This window comes from Heterocephalus glaber, unplaced genomic scaffold (genome assembly GCF_053883595.1).
Source record: "Heterocephalus glaber isolate CG9 unplaced genomic scaffold, H.glaber_assembly_v1.0 deba00001523, whole genome shotgun sequence".
In the NCBI taxonomy this organism is placed as follows: Eukaryota; Metazoa; Chordata; class Mammalia; order Rodentia; family Bathyergidae; genus Heterocephalus; species Heterocephalus glaber.
Genome location: NW_028258327.1, coordinates 29,719,559 through 29,735,332, shown reverse-complemented (window position 1 = coordinate 29,735,332; position 15,774 = coordinate 29,719,559). Strand labels below are relative to the sequence as shown.

The window sequence follows — 15,774 nt, the reverse complement described above, 5'->3', positions numbered from 1 at the left end:
TCTTTGGAGGTTTGTTTTTAATTTGGGATAATAGATTTTATTTGCACATATAGGTTCACAAAAAAACTTCCTACTCAGCTATATATTTACAGTTCCAAGCATATTGTCATATGCTCTTGCATCGTGAGTGAAAACCATCCATGTTGATTAGCTAGAAGGAACACTGTTCCAGTGGGCTTTGCTATCTGTATAGTGCAGGATGTTAAGCCAGGGGAAAAGTGAACTGTTAATTTTGCTTTAGATCTATCTGTAAGTTTGCATTTGCAGTCAACTTTGAAAAATTCATGGCAGTGTAGTACAAGGCAGCTGATCCCAAGCAAGTGACTCTCTGAGAGCTACTTATGTTTTATTATAGAAAGGATTTCTTTTGATTATGGAGGCATCTGATGATCTGAAAATCCAAAATTATTTAGAAAACACAAAGTCTTGAAGTTAATATCTCACCTAGTTAGGATATTAACACTGGGCTGGTTTTCCACTCTGGCTTCTAACTCATTTCCCATCTGTCTCTGATTAGAAATGGACAGCATCACCTCATGGAGTGGTTCACACATATAGAGGATCAGTGCTGTTGAGAGGGGCTGAGAGAAATCAGAGATGTAGTTTTAATGGCATTTAACAATTTTTCAGCCATGCCAAAGAAAATAGGAGGGAGGTAAAATGGAAGATGGCACAACCAAACACCTTTTGCATACTAAGAGCTAAAGCTGGAATTTTTCTTTGTCAAGTAAACTTTTTTTGCCCATCTATTACCTATGACTATCTTCATAAGCATGGAGACTGTAGTGTTGAACAAGACAACATCCCACCTTTAATCAAGCTTTTGTTTTGGTAGAGAGACATATATAATCAAGTAGCCATAGAGATGAGAGAGATGAAGAAAATAAAATAATATTTTGGTTTCAAGAGGTAGTCTGAAGTGTGTGTGTGTGTGTGTGTGTGTGTGTAGGACCCTGCTCTTTGAAATAGAATTGGATTTGAAATAAGAGCTGAGTGGTGGGCCGGCTATGTTGGCGCTTGCCTTGCCTCCTGTAATCCTAGCACCAGCCTCCAGCTGAGGCAGGAGGATTGCCTCGAGTTTGAGGCCAGCTCCTGTCTCAAAAAAGACGTAGGAGATCCTGTCTCAAAAAAAGAAAAAAAAAAGTGAGTGGGGAGTGAGGAATCAAGACTTAGCAAACAAGACTGAGCAGAAAGCAGAGAGGTAAGAGTACAGGGGAGACCAGCTGAGCCAAACCAGCGACTCTGAGGCCGGGGACTGTGAGACCTCTGTATGTCAGAGGAATGAGTGGGAATGATATATAACTAATGATAGCAGGAGTTGCAGGAAGACAAGAGCAAGCTCTTTTATTGGCCAAGTTTAGGTTTGATTAAAATTTATTATTTATTTTTATCTTACATATTTAATGTGTACAGTATGGTATTTTGATACACATCATGAAATGACTGCTATAGGGAAGTAAATGAACATGTCTATTATCTCAGTTACTCTCTCCTATTTTTTGTCATCGAGAGCATCTAAAATCTCTGCTCAGCAAAAATCTCGAATACAGGACAATATTATTAACTATAGCCTTTGTATTTTACATTAGGTCTCTAGACTAATTCATCTAATATGTCTGCAAATTTGTGTCCTTGAGCTACTGTACATCTTCTCATTTCCTTCCCCCTCTATCCTCTGCCCCTGGGAACCACCATCTTATTCTCAATTTCAGTGGATTGTGTTGCAGGGCTTAAGAAAGGTGGTGACAGGATTTTACCCATTCTCTACATGTAAAGGTCATACCATTTGCTGTGGTGGCAGAAGCCTGCAGGAGGGTGGTTGGGGGGTTCCCAGGATGAGACAGCAGGGACTTTGAGAGGGGTTGCTCCAGGAGTGGCCATTTTCTTGTACTGGCCCACAGGCTTTTGATGCCCTGTCTGAAGAGAGATAATTAAATATTTTAACATAGAAACATAGTAATTTAACAGAATAATTTTATGTCTATTGGGTCTAACTAATAAAATGAAGTGTATATGTCTAATTTGTATGATGATATACAATATATTTTTAAAAGTGTGGGTTTTCAATACACAGAAAATTTTAAAACTAAACAAAAACTCCCCATTCTTCATGATGTGGTCAGGACAGTGGATCCCAGGGCTGTCTTATAATTATAATCACCCAGGGCATTAAACATTCACTTGAATATGGGAGAATTCTGAGTCAATATAGATGTGTAAAGTTATATTCAAACACACACACAAACAAATTAGTCTCTATAAGTGATTCTGTTGTGTTAGAATTGTGAATCATTGCTATAGAATTATACACTCCCATTTAAGTAAATAAGCAATCTTAGAATTTTAATACATTTTAAATAAAAAGTGGGCAGCTTTATTTCTCATGAATAATCAAGGATTAGTTCTCTGTGCTAGATACCAATAGACATAAACATACTAGCCTAGATGTACATTGGATATGTTTCAGACAGACAAAACATTAAAAAGATACAGGAGTATTTGCAACTTAAATTAAGCCTTTGAATAAAAAGAATACATTAAACCTTTATTTTTTATTATATATCTCTGAACATTATAGTGAGTTAAATGACCTCAAAATGTCACTTTCATAATATATTACTGGATAAAAATGGGTTTGATATTAGGTTTATTTTTCACATTCCACATTGAGTTATTATATTACAAAGCTAAATCCATGATAAGCTTTTCCCACACTTTCCTTTGACATTACTCTCAGCAAATTACTATGGTCTGACTGGGATTTCTGACCAAATCTACCTTCAGGGCAGGTGATAGTTTCCCATTCTTTACCATGGGTGAGTAAGAAGCATTTTTCAAGTTGTTCCACTTTTCTTGGACACTTCTCAAGGAAGAAAGTTATAAACCATTATGGAGACCTTAAAAGTGACTCAACTCAAATCAAAAATAAAGGTTAGGTTGATAAAAGAGAAAATAAAGTTGGCATTTGGCTGTCAGAACATAAAGTGATGAAGTGGTTTCTAACTGAATAACAGGAGAACACAAGTTACTGGAGACTTCATGTTCAGCACTTAACAGAGTGGCAAGCATTTCCTCAACTCTGTTGCTAGATCTCAAAATGCCTTTTCTCTAAGCTTTCTAGGATCCTCGTTCTTTCCATTTGTCCTGAAAGTGACAGCAAGATGGTATTATAAAATGAGAGAATGGAGAGAGAAAATGAGAGGACAGAATGGAGAGAGGAAACGGTTGTTAGATAATTTGTCTGCCGATATCTGTGCTTGCGGAGATCTTTTTCTTCTAGCTAGAGGGGGAAATACCATTCTCTTTTCCCAAGCAATTATAGGCCCCAAAGATTGAAACTTGGTATATAGCTCTTTAATCTCAGCAGATATTTATGGTTAAACATTAGACTTTTAGGATTCCAGATGTCAGGGTATTAAAATATACAGGCACAGTGGAGTCTCAGAAAATATTACTCATTGGGGTACGTAGCTGCAAGTGATTTTTACTCCAAGCAGAAGGGATAAGGCATCTAGTGGTACTTTGTAAGACCCAAAGAGCAACTTTCCTCCAATATATTTTTTCCCTCTCCCAGGACTTGCCTGGTCTCTAGCCAATGAGTGGCATAATAATACTTGATTGTTTTTTGGATTAGTCTATGCTGTGGGTCAGAATGATTGCTATATAAGATTTGTAAAGGATGATGTGAAAAGGCATGTGATGCATGGGGACAATTTCTTTCACATTTCCTCAATTTAAATAGTTTATAACTGTAATTGTTTTGCTTCTAAAATCTTCCCTTAACAACCAGACTTAATACTTAAGTATTCACTGTGTTCTTTCCTCTCTGTTAAGACCTTTATATGAATTATCTATTTAACATCATTACCAGGATGTGTCCAATGAGATACATATTCCTACTGCCTCTGTTTTATAGATATAGAAACTGATGTGGATAGGTAATTTATTTAAGTCATAGGGATAATTGGCAAAACATTCAATACTGTACTATGATCTTGCAATTATGCTATACATAGAACTTATCACTCAATTTTCTTGCCTTCTTTCTCTTCCTTCTTCTATGTTAGCTTCCTTAGAGCCATCACACTTTTCACATAGAACAAAACAAACCAAGATGGTACAATTGTCCCAGCAATTATCCATCCAGATATGTAGTAATAGTTACCATTTATCCAGGACACTCCACATGCCAGTCATTATGCTCTCTAGTTTATGAACATTTTCATTTCTCCTTACCACAACCTTAATGTGTAGGGATTGTTATTCTTTTAAGTATTTAGGGAAATAGGATTTTAGAGAAGTTAGCTAATTTTTTATGGTCCCATAACTAGAATGTGCAGAACCAAAATTAAATCTGTTTTTGTCTGACTCCAAATCTTGGGTTTGTAACCACTTCTACATAATTATCATGTGATCTGAATCATCTGGTGCAACTCTGTACAGAGATATAATTAACTACATAATTCATATATTTCCACTTTACTTGGTAGCAAATAGATTTTTAGATTTTAAAAGTAATTATCAATTACTTTAGCACTTTTGAAAGACAATGTTAATGGATGCACATTGAGGAGATACTCTTAAGTGAAATAAATAGGACACACATGTGTAAATACCGAATAGTTTCTCTAGTGTGAGAAACTGAAAGTGTAAACAAGGACTAAAAGGTATAATAGATAATGTGAAATAGGAAGAAAAGGTGCAAAGGCGGAATGGAAGTGGGAAGGGGAGGGGAAAAGAAAGAAGGGAATGGAATTAATAAGAGAAAAAAAAAGGAAACAAAGTCTTTGTAGATAGGGAGGGATGGAGGAGTCAAAGGGAGGGCAGGGGAATGGGGAAAAAATAAGAACCAAGATGGATTATGTAAAGGTGCGAATTTCCAATGATGAATGTCATTATATTGTACACCTTAAATGTACCAATAAAATTAATTAAAAAACAACCACATAAAGCCTGATTTATTTTCTTTTCTTCATGTGTGCAATATAAATATGTACTTACATAGAGCCATTTCTCCGTGTACAAAATAAACATACTATATTGGATCTGTGATAACAATGGACTAGTCATGCTGGTCATGAGATCAAAATTTTATTGTGGCCGTAGTTTTGTAGCTCCCCCTTTTCAATCAATGAGTTGATATAGGTTTATTTTTCAAAGTAGACAATAGTTTTCAAGTACCCAGTAAAAGCAAGGTGCTATGCACTGTTAGACTATCCAGCAGGGCTGCCAATGTGAATAAGAGACATTCCTGTCCTCATGTGTGTGGGGAGACTGCTAGACCAGGACTAGGGGAATGCAGTTTATATGAACGTCCCATGGAATATACTGAGATGGCATAGAGGTGGGGATGGGGACAAAGTTACCGGAAAGGAGATTGAATTTTCCATGAACTTAGACCTGTAGGTAAAGCTGTGAAAAGGCATATACAAAAAGTTAGGGAAATACAGTGTATTTAGAAGTAGGAGAGGTAGGTTTGTGTCTTCTGTGATGCAGCATAGCACCTGCCTTGGTGAAATGCTTGCTGGCTTCCACAAACAGGGTAGACCTCTGTATCCTGGTGACCCTCCTTTACCTTTCTGTCACTCCACTCCCATTTGTCATGGTTTTCTGCCATCATTGCTCAAATTTGCCTTCTCATTCAGACTATAACTACCTTGGAGGCAAGTATTTTTAAGTTTTTGGCAAAATCCCTAGAATATAATAAATATGCAGTAAATGTTTATTGAATGAGTAAATAAGTGAATAAATGTGTGAAAAAGTAAAAAAGTGTAAAGTGTATTGAATAGATTCAATGAATGCATAATATTTTTGGCATTTTCAAAGAAAATTCCCCACTCATAAAACTCAGGAGATTGTAAAATATACAGTCTATGGGTAAATAAAGTTTGAAAACTCTATGTGATATTTGGAGATTCTCTGTATAAAGAAAAATATTAAAGATTCTAAGTTCAATTAAATAAAAATAAAAGTAAGTAAAAATATTTACTTTTATGTTATTCAGTATTTTTTAAGCTTTTTGAGTACATTTTCACACTACACATTAATATCTCTTAGAATTAGTGTACTTCAGAAAAAAATTGTGGAAATATTACCTCATATTAATCCCTAAGTCAACAGGAATGCATGCCAGTTGGAAAGAAATTATGATTACAGCATCGCATCGTTGATTTAGGTGGTCCCTTGAAGATCAATCAGTTCCAGTCCCCATTCAATGCATATATAGCTTCTGTCTTCAATTTTCTCAGAAAGTGGGAATTCATTTACTTGCAAGGCTGCCTAGTATGTTTTGAATAATTTTAATGGCTGGAATCTTCCTACTGTGACTTTTATCCTGTGACCTAGTTTGCCTTCTAGCCTGACAAAATCTAATTCTTTCTATACTATATCATTTCACATAGACAGTAAAATAGTGATTTTACAAATGACCAGTAAACCTCCTTCAGTCATAGCCATCCTGAATCCCTCCTGTTAGTCAATACACGACATGTTATCTTTAGTTCTTTAATTTTAATTATATTGTAATTAGTGCATGTTAATATACAATGGTGTGGTTTGTTTTGGGAAGTTAGTACATGCATTTAACATATTTTAATCAATTTCAGTCCTATTTCCCTCTTCTCCTGTTCTTCCCTTCTCTTGCTGACTCTTTTCTTCATCTCTAAAAGTCTGTCTCCTGTTTTCTTGTTATCTCTCCTGTCTGTGTGTATTTTTTTAGGTTTCTCACATAAGAAAAAATACATGATATTTAACTATCTAAGTCTGACTAATTTTAACACAATAGTTTCTAGTTCCATTCATTTTACTGGAAGTAATATGACTATATATATATATATATATATATATATATTCTTTATTCCCCTGTTGATGGGCATCTGGGCTGTTTCTACAGCATAGCTCTTGTGAATTGCAGTGCTATAGACATGAATATGCATGTGTCACTATAGTATGCAGTCTTTAGTTGTCTCAGGAATATGCCTGAAAGTGGTAAAGCTGGGTCACATGCTATTTCTATGTTTAGCCCTTTGAGGTATTTTTATACTGATTTTCACCAATATTGTAGGTAGTTTTTCATATTTTAGATTGGTTTTTTAAAACTTTTGGTAAAATGCATATAATGTAAAATTTACCATTTTAACTATTTTAAGTGTATAGTTCAGTGATATTAAATACATTCATGTTCAGTGATATTAAATATACTCATAATGTTGTGCAACCATCACTCCATTCATCTCTGTAATCTCTTCAGCTAGTAAATTGAAGCTCTGTACCCTTGAAACAATAACTCTCCATTCCCCCTTTACCTTCGTCCCTGACAGCTACCATTCTACTTTATATCTCTGTGATTTTGACTACCTTAAGTACCTTACATAAATAGGATCATGTGTTTTTTTTTGTTTTTGGGGTTTTTTTTTTTTTTGGTACCGGGGATCGAACTCAGGTCCTTGTGCTTGCGGAGCAGGCGGCGGAACCACTGAGCTAAATCCCCAGCCCATAAGTAGGATGATACGGAGTCTTTTTTGTGAGTGGCTTATTTCAGTTAGAATATTATTTTTAAGGTTCTTCTAAGTAGTAGTATATTACAGAATTGCTTTCCCTCTTAAAGCTAAATAACATTCTATTGCATGGATGTACCACATTTTACTCATTCATTCATCTGTCCATGGACCTTGAAGTCATTTCCACATTGTAGATATTTTGAATAATTCTTTTGTGAACATAGACTTAAAAAATCTCTAAGAGATTTTACTTGTAATTGTTTTGGGTATATAGTTATATACCCATATAGATCATACGGTAAATCTATTTTTCACTTTTTGAAGAAATAGTGTGTTCTTTTCCACATAGCTGTAAACATTTTACATTCGAGCTAACAATGCACATTGCTTCCAATTTGTCCAAACGCTTGCCTGCCTGCCTTTCTTCTTCCCTCCCTTCCTTCCTTCCTTCCTCCCTTCCTTCTTCCCCACTCCCTCTCTCCTCTCTCCTCTCTCTCTCTTTCTTTCTCTCCCCTCTTTTCTGAGTAGCAGTCTTAGTGAGTGTGAAATAGTATCTCATTGTAATTTTTATTTGATTTACCTAATGATTCATAATGTTGATTGTTTCTTCATGTGATTATGGCCATTTGTATACCTTCTTTGGAGAAATGTTTATTGAAAATTCTTGCCAATTTTTGAATTGGGTTTTTTTGTTGTTGAGTTTTGAGCGTTCTCTAAAATACGTGTTACAGATGTGAAATCTTTCATCAGATACATAATTTGTCAATGTTTCCCTCATTCTGCCTTTATTGTTTTGGTAGGTTTTTTGTGAATATTTTTTTAAAAATCATGAAGGACTTGCTCATGTTTGATGTAAAAACAAATGCTAGTTGATGATAATTTGAATTTAATCATTGAAAGTAACCTGGAAATTGATATATTGATAGAATAATTTTTTTAAAAAACAGAATTAATTTGTCTATCATTTCTCCAAAGAGTAGAAATAAGAACTGAGTATTACCTTCAGAGCAGCATTATTCAGTAGAAATATAATGCATGTCATGAATAAAATTTAAGTTTTCTGGTGCTTAGGTTTAAAGAAATTAATAATGTGAAAAGAAGCAGATAAAATTAAATTTAATAGTATATGCTATTTATCTCAATATGTACAAAATATTATTTTAAAATGAAACATGCAAATTGATATACTGTATTTTATATTCTTTCTCATAATATGAAAATTTTTATCTATTTTATAGGTATAGAATAGAGCAATTCATAAATACATTTTCATAAGAAATATTTTCTCTGTATCTAGATTTCATAAACCTTATCTTTGAAGAAGATTTACATTCATAAGTTATTTCAAAGATACCTAAAGATGTTCTAATAACTCTATGATGTTTTACATTTTAAATTATAATTATTTAAAAGGACATATAATTTAAAATTTTGTTCCTCTATGTACACATTTTATCAGCTAAATGGCTACCCATACCTGCAGCTACCATGTGGGTACATTTCTTCCCTTGTTCTAGAAGAATACATATTAGAGAATTTATTTATGTTTTTAACCTGTGGACTAGACTCCATTCATTCCTGTTAAATTCCATTTCTATTAGTAAGTGGTCATCAGATGCAACTTAGGTTCTTAGCAGTAGAAACTAGTCACCAAGAATTCTTCTGGAGGTTACCTGATTGGTTCTGGGCATCCAATTCAGACAATCAAAGAAAGGTGCTTTTGTAGCCTTGGATCATCTGCCATTACTAGCAGCTACTATTGAAGTACTCAGTCCTATGAACAAAGCACCAGGTTTTTCTGAAATGGAATTTTACTATCCATGTTAGTAATTCTTTATGAGAAGGCTTATTCACATTTATAAGTTTTATTGAATTAGAAGCAGTAATATCAGTGTTCCACAAAAAGAGGCTTATTTTAAAAATGCCTGTATGTAAATGAAATTACACATCATTTTTGTGATAATATTCTTGGTTTCTTTCTCTTTTGCAGTTACATTTGCTTCCTTTCTCCCTTCTTTTCTGTATTATTTTTAAGACTTTGTTGAATAGTTAACTGTATTCTTAGTCTTAAAATTTTTAAAATGGAGGAATCCTTAATTGATACTCTTATTATTTTGGCACAGTAATATTGAAAGATTTAAATAGCGTATTTTATAACTAAGACAAATGGACGCATGACTATTTGTCCATTTGTGTGTGTATGTGTGTGCATTTTAATGGAAAAAAGTACCTGAGAAGTTTTCCTACTAATTTAAACACTTATTTGTTTTACTAATACATGTTTACAATACATAATGAACGCATTTATTCCAGGAGTTGGTATATATACAAAAATGCTTCTTGATTGCTCATAATCCCAATTGTTCGTGAGGTTGGATCAGGAGGATTATAAAAATTTAAGATTAGCCTGGGAAATTTCATGAGATCCTGTCTTAAAAATAGAAAACAAACAAGTAAAAAAAAAGAGAAGAAGAAAAGAAAAGAGAAGAAAAAGGGCTGGGGAATGTAGCCTTAGTGGTAGAATGCTTGTCTAACATGCACAAAGCCCTGGGTTCAATCTCAGTATTGCTCCTCTACCAAAAAAAGAAGCCTGTATTTCTTTCTCAGCTCTTTACTTTTGAGAAATTATCCTAAAGATTTTGTTGGATGAATTAGATAGTAAAACATATACAATGAGAAAGAAAAAGATCTTTCAGTATAATTGCTCAGAGGCACAATTTGAGATGTTGCTGTTTAAAAGAAATCATGTATATGCATTACTTATTATTGTATTAATACTATAACTCATTGATTTGACCAATAGGAAAACTGAAAGAAAGAGTTAGTTATTATGTAAAGCATGTCAAGGAAGGGGACACTAAAGAAAAGATATTGTCCTAGATCTACAGCCAATCTTTCTACTACAGAATTAAGGGCCCTCAGTGGAATCCAGTTCCAATTTGTCTAGCTCTATTATAGGAGACATATTAATAAAAATTGACTGTAAGTTCCTGAGAGTAATTGCCATGGAGAATGAGAGTTGAAGCTATTTTTTAAATATGGCTATGGAAAATAATCCTTTTGGGTGATGTTCCTTGGATATAACTTTCGTTGAGCATTGCCCACATAGAAACCAGAATATCCATATAGATAGGCCATATTCTGTCTCTCTATTTAAACATATTAGGGCCAAGAGGACAGATCTTAGAGTCTTATAGCTTTATAGGCAGAATTCATGTAAAAGAGTAAGTCTAATACCTAGCATGGCATAAGGACTAAGAAACTCTTAATGACTGTTTTCTGTTGCCATCACTAATACCTTTCATCATGGCTCTGCTTGAGAGGGGAACTTGAACATTTGAGTATCATACCTTAGTTTGTTCTTGTACTAGTGTTCTGTTGATGCTATAACAAATTATTCATCATTTAGTGGCTTGAAATGACACTATGTGTTGTCTCATATGTTAGTAGATCGCAAGTATGATGGGCTTCCCTGATTTCATTTTTCCCATACCTGAAAGTTGTTGGCAAAAATGTATTCCTTTCTGCAATTTCTGGGGCTGAATCCACTTCATATCTCACTAAGGTTCTTGGGGAGGTTCAGTTATAGGACTGAGACCAATTTTCTAGCTCAGTGTAGGCCAGAATTTGTGCTCAGCTTTAGGCTTGCCTGCATTCCCTGACTTGGGGCTGTCTTCATACTCAAAGTACGTGTCAGAGAAGTGTGTTCTTATGCCTCGAATCTCTCTTACCTTCTCTCCTACACCTCTTTGATTCCAGCCAACAAAAGCTCTCTGTTTCTAAACATTCATAATCCAGGATCATCTGTCCATATTAAGATCTATGACCTTAATCATGTTGGCAAAGTCTTTGCCATATTCACGTATTCAAATGTAGGAAATAAACATGCTAGGTTTTTGTATGGCCTTTGTTTTAGTTGTCCAAGGTGAAATAATATAAAATTTCAATGCTGATGCTATCTCTGCAAGATTTTTTCTCTTTCAGGAAAGAAGTTAGACTTCATTTATCTTGTTTCAGAGGCACTATGGAAATGTGGAAGAGTCCATATGAACTCTGCAGGGTAAACATCAAGTTTTGATGGAAAACTTATCAGTAATGCTAGTTGTACTTGACATGATTATTTAATATTATTAATCTTAACCTGACCTTTGTTTCATTTGTCACAAGTTGAAGTAAGATTTTATTTTGATATGTATTTACAATATGTGTTTTACTATTTAAATTTTAAAATATGATAGTTTATTATAACTTATCCTTAATATGTTTATCTACTATGCTATTGGTTCAAAATATAGCCAGCATTTGCTTCACCTACCAATTGCCCCGAGTTAATGGAATCAGAATGTAAGCATTAGGAACTTCCGAATGTCCAGTGCCTGATGATGCTTAGTGACACAAATGTGAACTTCTATACTAAAAGACAAAAGCTCATTTTCTCTGGATCCCTCAAACACATCTATGGCCCACCCAAATAGCTGAGTATGAGCTTGCAAGAGCTTAGATAAGACAGCATCGCATTTTGCAGCAATTAATTTTGCAGAGAAAGCAGTCTGTTTAAAGATGCCTGCAGCACTCATTCAAATGGGGGTTGTTTTTCAAGGCCACCAGATCTACATTTGGCTAAGGCTGGCTCATCAACAAAACAACAATGCTAAAAATATGGCCTCCTGGGTTTTGCAAAAGAAGGAACTAGAGGGGTAATGAATTATACTCACCTGCTAGAACTGGGTGAAGACTGTAATTGTTTAGCCCCCTAGCACAACACTGCAAGGGTTAAAATGACAGCAATATTAGTTTGTGATGGCTAAAATTGTTGGTTTGAAGCTCTCGGCAATAGACAGACTGTTATTTACCGGACTTGGTCGATTTACTTCTTAATGCAATAATGACCTGTGAAATGAAACGTGAGCTAGACAATTGTTCCTCATTGTTTCCAGTAAAACATCCTTTCATACCCCATTAAACCACCATTAATTCCATATGAAAGAGAGTCACGCACAAGCACTTGATGGCCTCTGTCTTTCTTTCTTTCTTGGACTTTCTTTCCCCCATACTTATTTTTTTCTTCTTTGTATTTTCTTTTTTCTCTCTCTTTATCTCCATTTCTCCCAATGAAGTATGGAAACAGTGGGATATATGGGAAGATTCTCTTTTGAAAGACATCTTGAGTCACATCTCCAAAATAGGAGTAAGCTCTCAATAGCTGAGCACCCACATGGTTCTCCATTTCCTTGGACACGAGAATAGCAACAGCAACAGAAAGATTTTTCAAAACCAGGGCCAATTGTTCAGTCCTGGTTAAAAGAAATCCAGATGCTTCTCCAGACGGGTGACTACACATCCTCCCACACTGCTGTGCAAATCACCACCAGCGGGAAAGCCAGTTGTGTCAACTGCCTCAGCACCTTGACCTTTCTGGGGAGGGGGATCTAACTCAGGCTGGAATATATGTAGGTCACAAGAAGCCTCTCTCTTTTCCAGCAGCCTGATGAGCCTGGAACTTCTTCCTCTTACTCCTGGGCTACTCAACTTTTTATTTTTTTGATAAAGGCCTCAACCAAAAAGAACTCAGCCATAGGACATGATGTATTTTTTTCCCTGACACCCTTCTTCCTACAGTATCACAGCTGGGGGGTAGCTATCTTAATTTTTTCACTACATGATAGGAACTTTTTGCTACATTCAGTTTGCCCCCTTGTTATCAGTATGATCACAGTGTCATTCTTATCTCTGTCCCTGCTGTCATATTTCCACTCTTTTTCTGCAGTCAAATTTCTTAACCTCCTTCTCCTAAGGACACTGGCTACATTCAGGGCCCACCTGGGTGATTCAAGATACTCTTGCATCTCAAAATCCTTAATTTAGTCACATTCACAAAGTCTCTTTTTCCATAGAAGGATATAAGATAACATACGTAAGTACTAGTGGTTAGGAATGGATATCTTGAGACCGTTATTCAGACTAACTAACGTGCACAGTTATTCCAGGATGCCAAGATTAAACACACCACGTAGTACCAAGTATTTGGAAGGCTCACATTGATCATTTAGAGTATTTGCTCTCTTTTTCCATTTGAGGGGTGAACAAGAAAAGGGAAATATCCTTACTAATTCTTTTATTAATTTATTTAGTGTATTGGTACATGTTTGTAGTAAATGATGACCACATTCATCATGGGAAGTTGGTACATGTACATGATACTTCTTATTTCTTTTTTACAATCTGCCTCCTCCCCTTCTACTTTCTCTTTGGCCTGACTCTGCCAAAGTAGCCTAAATAATTCTTGAGCGCACACACGACCAAAAATAAAACCTCACCATCAACTGTTTTTTGTTAAATAGCTATTTACCTTTTAACTTCCAGTTTGGGAGGTAGGTATGACAACATTTTTTGAAATTCTCAACAATTAATTTTCCTGTTTCCTCTCAAAACTGTTCTGCTTATCCTGGGTTGTTCTTCCATCCTGAGTTTCTGGATATAAACTAGCACTGTTCTGTAACTTGTAAATAGAAGGCCTGACTGCTCACATTACAGCCTCCAGACAGGACCATTTGTACAGGGGCTGAGTTGTGCAATGGGTTGAACACTGTTTATGACAGGGAGAGCAAACGTACCCTATGAACTCCCTTTGAACTACTAGTAAAATGGGGTTGATAACCTCACTCTTTCCTAGACATTTCCTGTAGAAAAAACACCTATGTTTCCTATGTTACAACTGATATTATAGAGGTCTTAAAAGTAAATGTCGTATATCATATAACATGTTAGGCTAGACTTTACACTTGATCTTAACCAAAAGGCTGAGGAGCAGTTCATACCAGGCTTTTAGTCTCCTTCTCAAGGCAGTATCCATCCCCATATTAGAGTTCTTTTAATAAAAAGGTAATTTAAAAAGACATCAGCAAAGTAATTAGTGAAGTAAACAAATGATTAATGGCTCATTTAAACTGAATTTCATTTTATTTCTTTTAAGAAAAAAACAAATGAGTAACCCTTTACTGTTCACCATAGGCCCATTCCTGTTGCTGTTCCATGTTTCAAGAATTTGTAGAGGCTATGTGTCATTCAGGAGGATACTATCTTCTCCCAGAGGGAAGAATATTTTCTCTCACACAATCTGAAATTTACTGGTGATCTCATTCATTCATATTACATTTTGCTTAAAATGGCTAATGATGTTAGCATGTGGTGGTGACTCCTTTCCCTGATTAGATTATAACCTCTTGGAAGGCAGGAAAGATTTATTATGCTAATTTTAGTTTAATTTAACTAATATATATAGATTGTTTATTATAATACAATCAAAGTTCCAACTATTACAGTAGCTTCCATTTCCTGAGTATCTCTTATCCACCAAACACTATGTTAGGTTCTTTATATTTTTTACAATAACATGTAAATAAACCACATTTTCATCATTCTAAACAGGATGAAACTGAAGTTCATAGAGTTTAAGGATTATGTTCAGGATTATATATCGAGTTGTAAAGCCAGGAGTTGTGTACAGGTCTTTTTAACTTTTTTTTTTTTTGGCACCAGGGATCAAACTCGGGACCTTGTGCTTGCAAGGCAGGCACCGGAACCACTGAGCTAAATCCCTGGCTAAAGAAGGTGTGATAGTTTGGTGGGGTTTTTTTGGTACAGGGGATCAAACTCGGGACCTTGCACTTGTGAGGCAGGCGGTGGAACCATTGAGCTAAATCCCCGGGTGTACAGGTATTTTTAAATCAATGCCCATATATTTTTTTTTCTTCCTTTGATGCCTAGGACCCTTAAGCTCTCTAGAGAATTTACATATAAGTGAGGGTTTTTTCTTGAATCTCAAGCAGTTAACAATTTAGTAGGACCAATAATGCTAGGAGCTGACTCTTTTATGCAACAATGTAACACAAGAACCTACAAATATATAAACAACACCCTAAAAGCATTTTTTTGGCCTATGTACATGAATTTTGGCAAGAGGAGAGAGGGCCTTCCACTTTAAGACAGGCATGAAGAATGAAGTCATATTACAAGATGTGTGGTACTTTCATAGTATGAAAAATCAGTTGAACAGAAAGAGAGAATGGAGACATATATCATATGATCAATCTATGCAATGAATGTTTAAATTTTTAAAACTTTATTACAGTAAATGTTTTTATTTCTCAGTGCATATTTGCAGTACATAGTGGTTATATTTATCATGGGGAGTTAGTACATGTACACAACACACAGTCTTAATTATTTTCTTTAATTATCCTTCCCCCTCAAAATGGTCTCCTTTGCTTTGAGA

General features: G+C 35.1%; 1 protein-coding gene across 13 annotated transcripts in view; it reads left to right on the top strand.

Moving 5' to 3' along the window:
• Pkhd1 (PKHD1 ciliary IPT domain containing fibrocystin/polyductin) overlaps nt 1–15,774 on the top strand; it is a 513,180-nt gene that overhangs the window by 381,956 nt on the left and 115,450 nt on the right. Inside the window, exon 61 of one of the 13 annotated variants that reach the window (XM_087188169.1) lies at nt 11,484–11,559. The exons of the other annotated variants lie outside the window; for them this stretch is intronic. Coding sequence (XP_087044295.1) covers nt 11,484–11,559 — 76 coding nt within the window. The remainder of the gene's footprint in view (nt 1–11,483; nt 11,560–15,774) is intronic. 13 annotated transcript variants of the gene reach the window in all.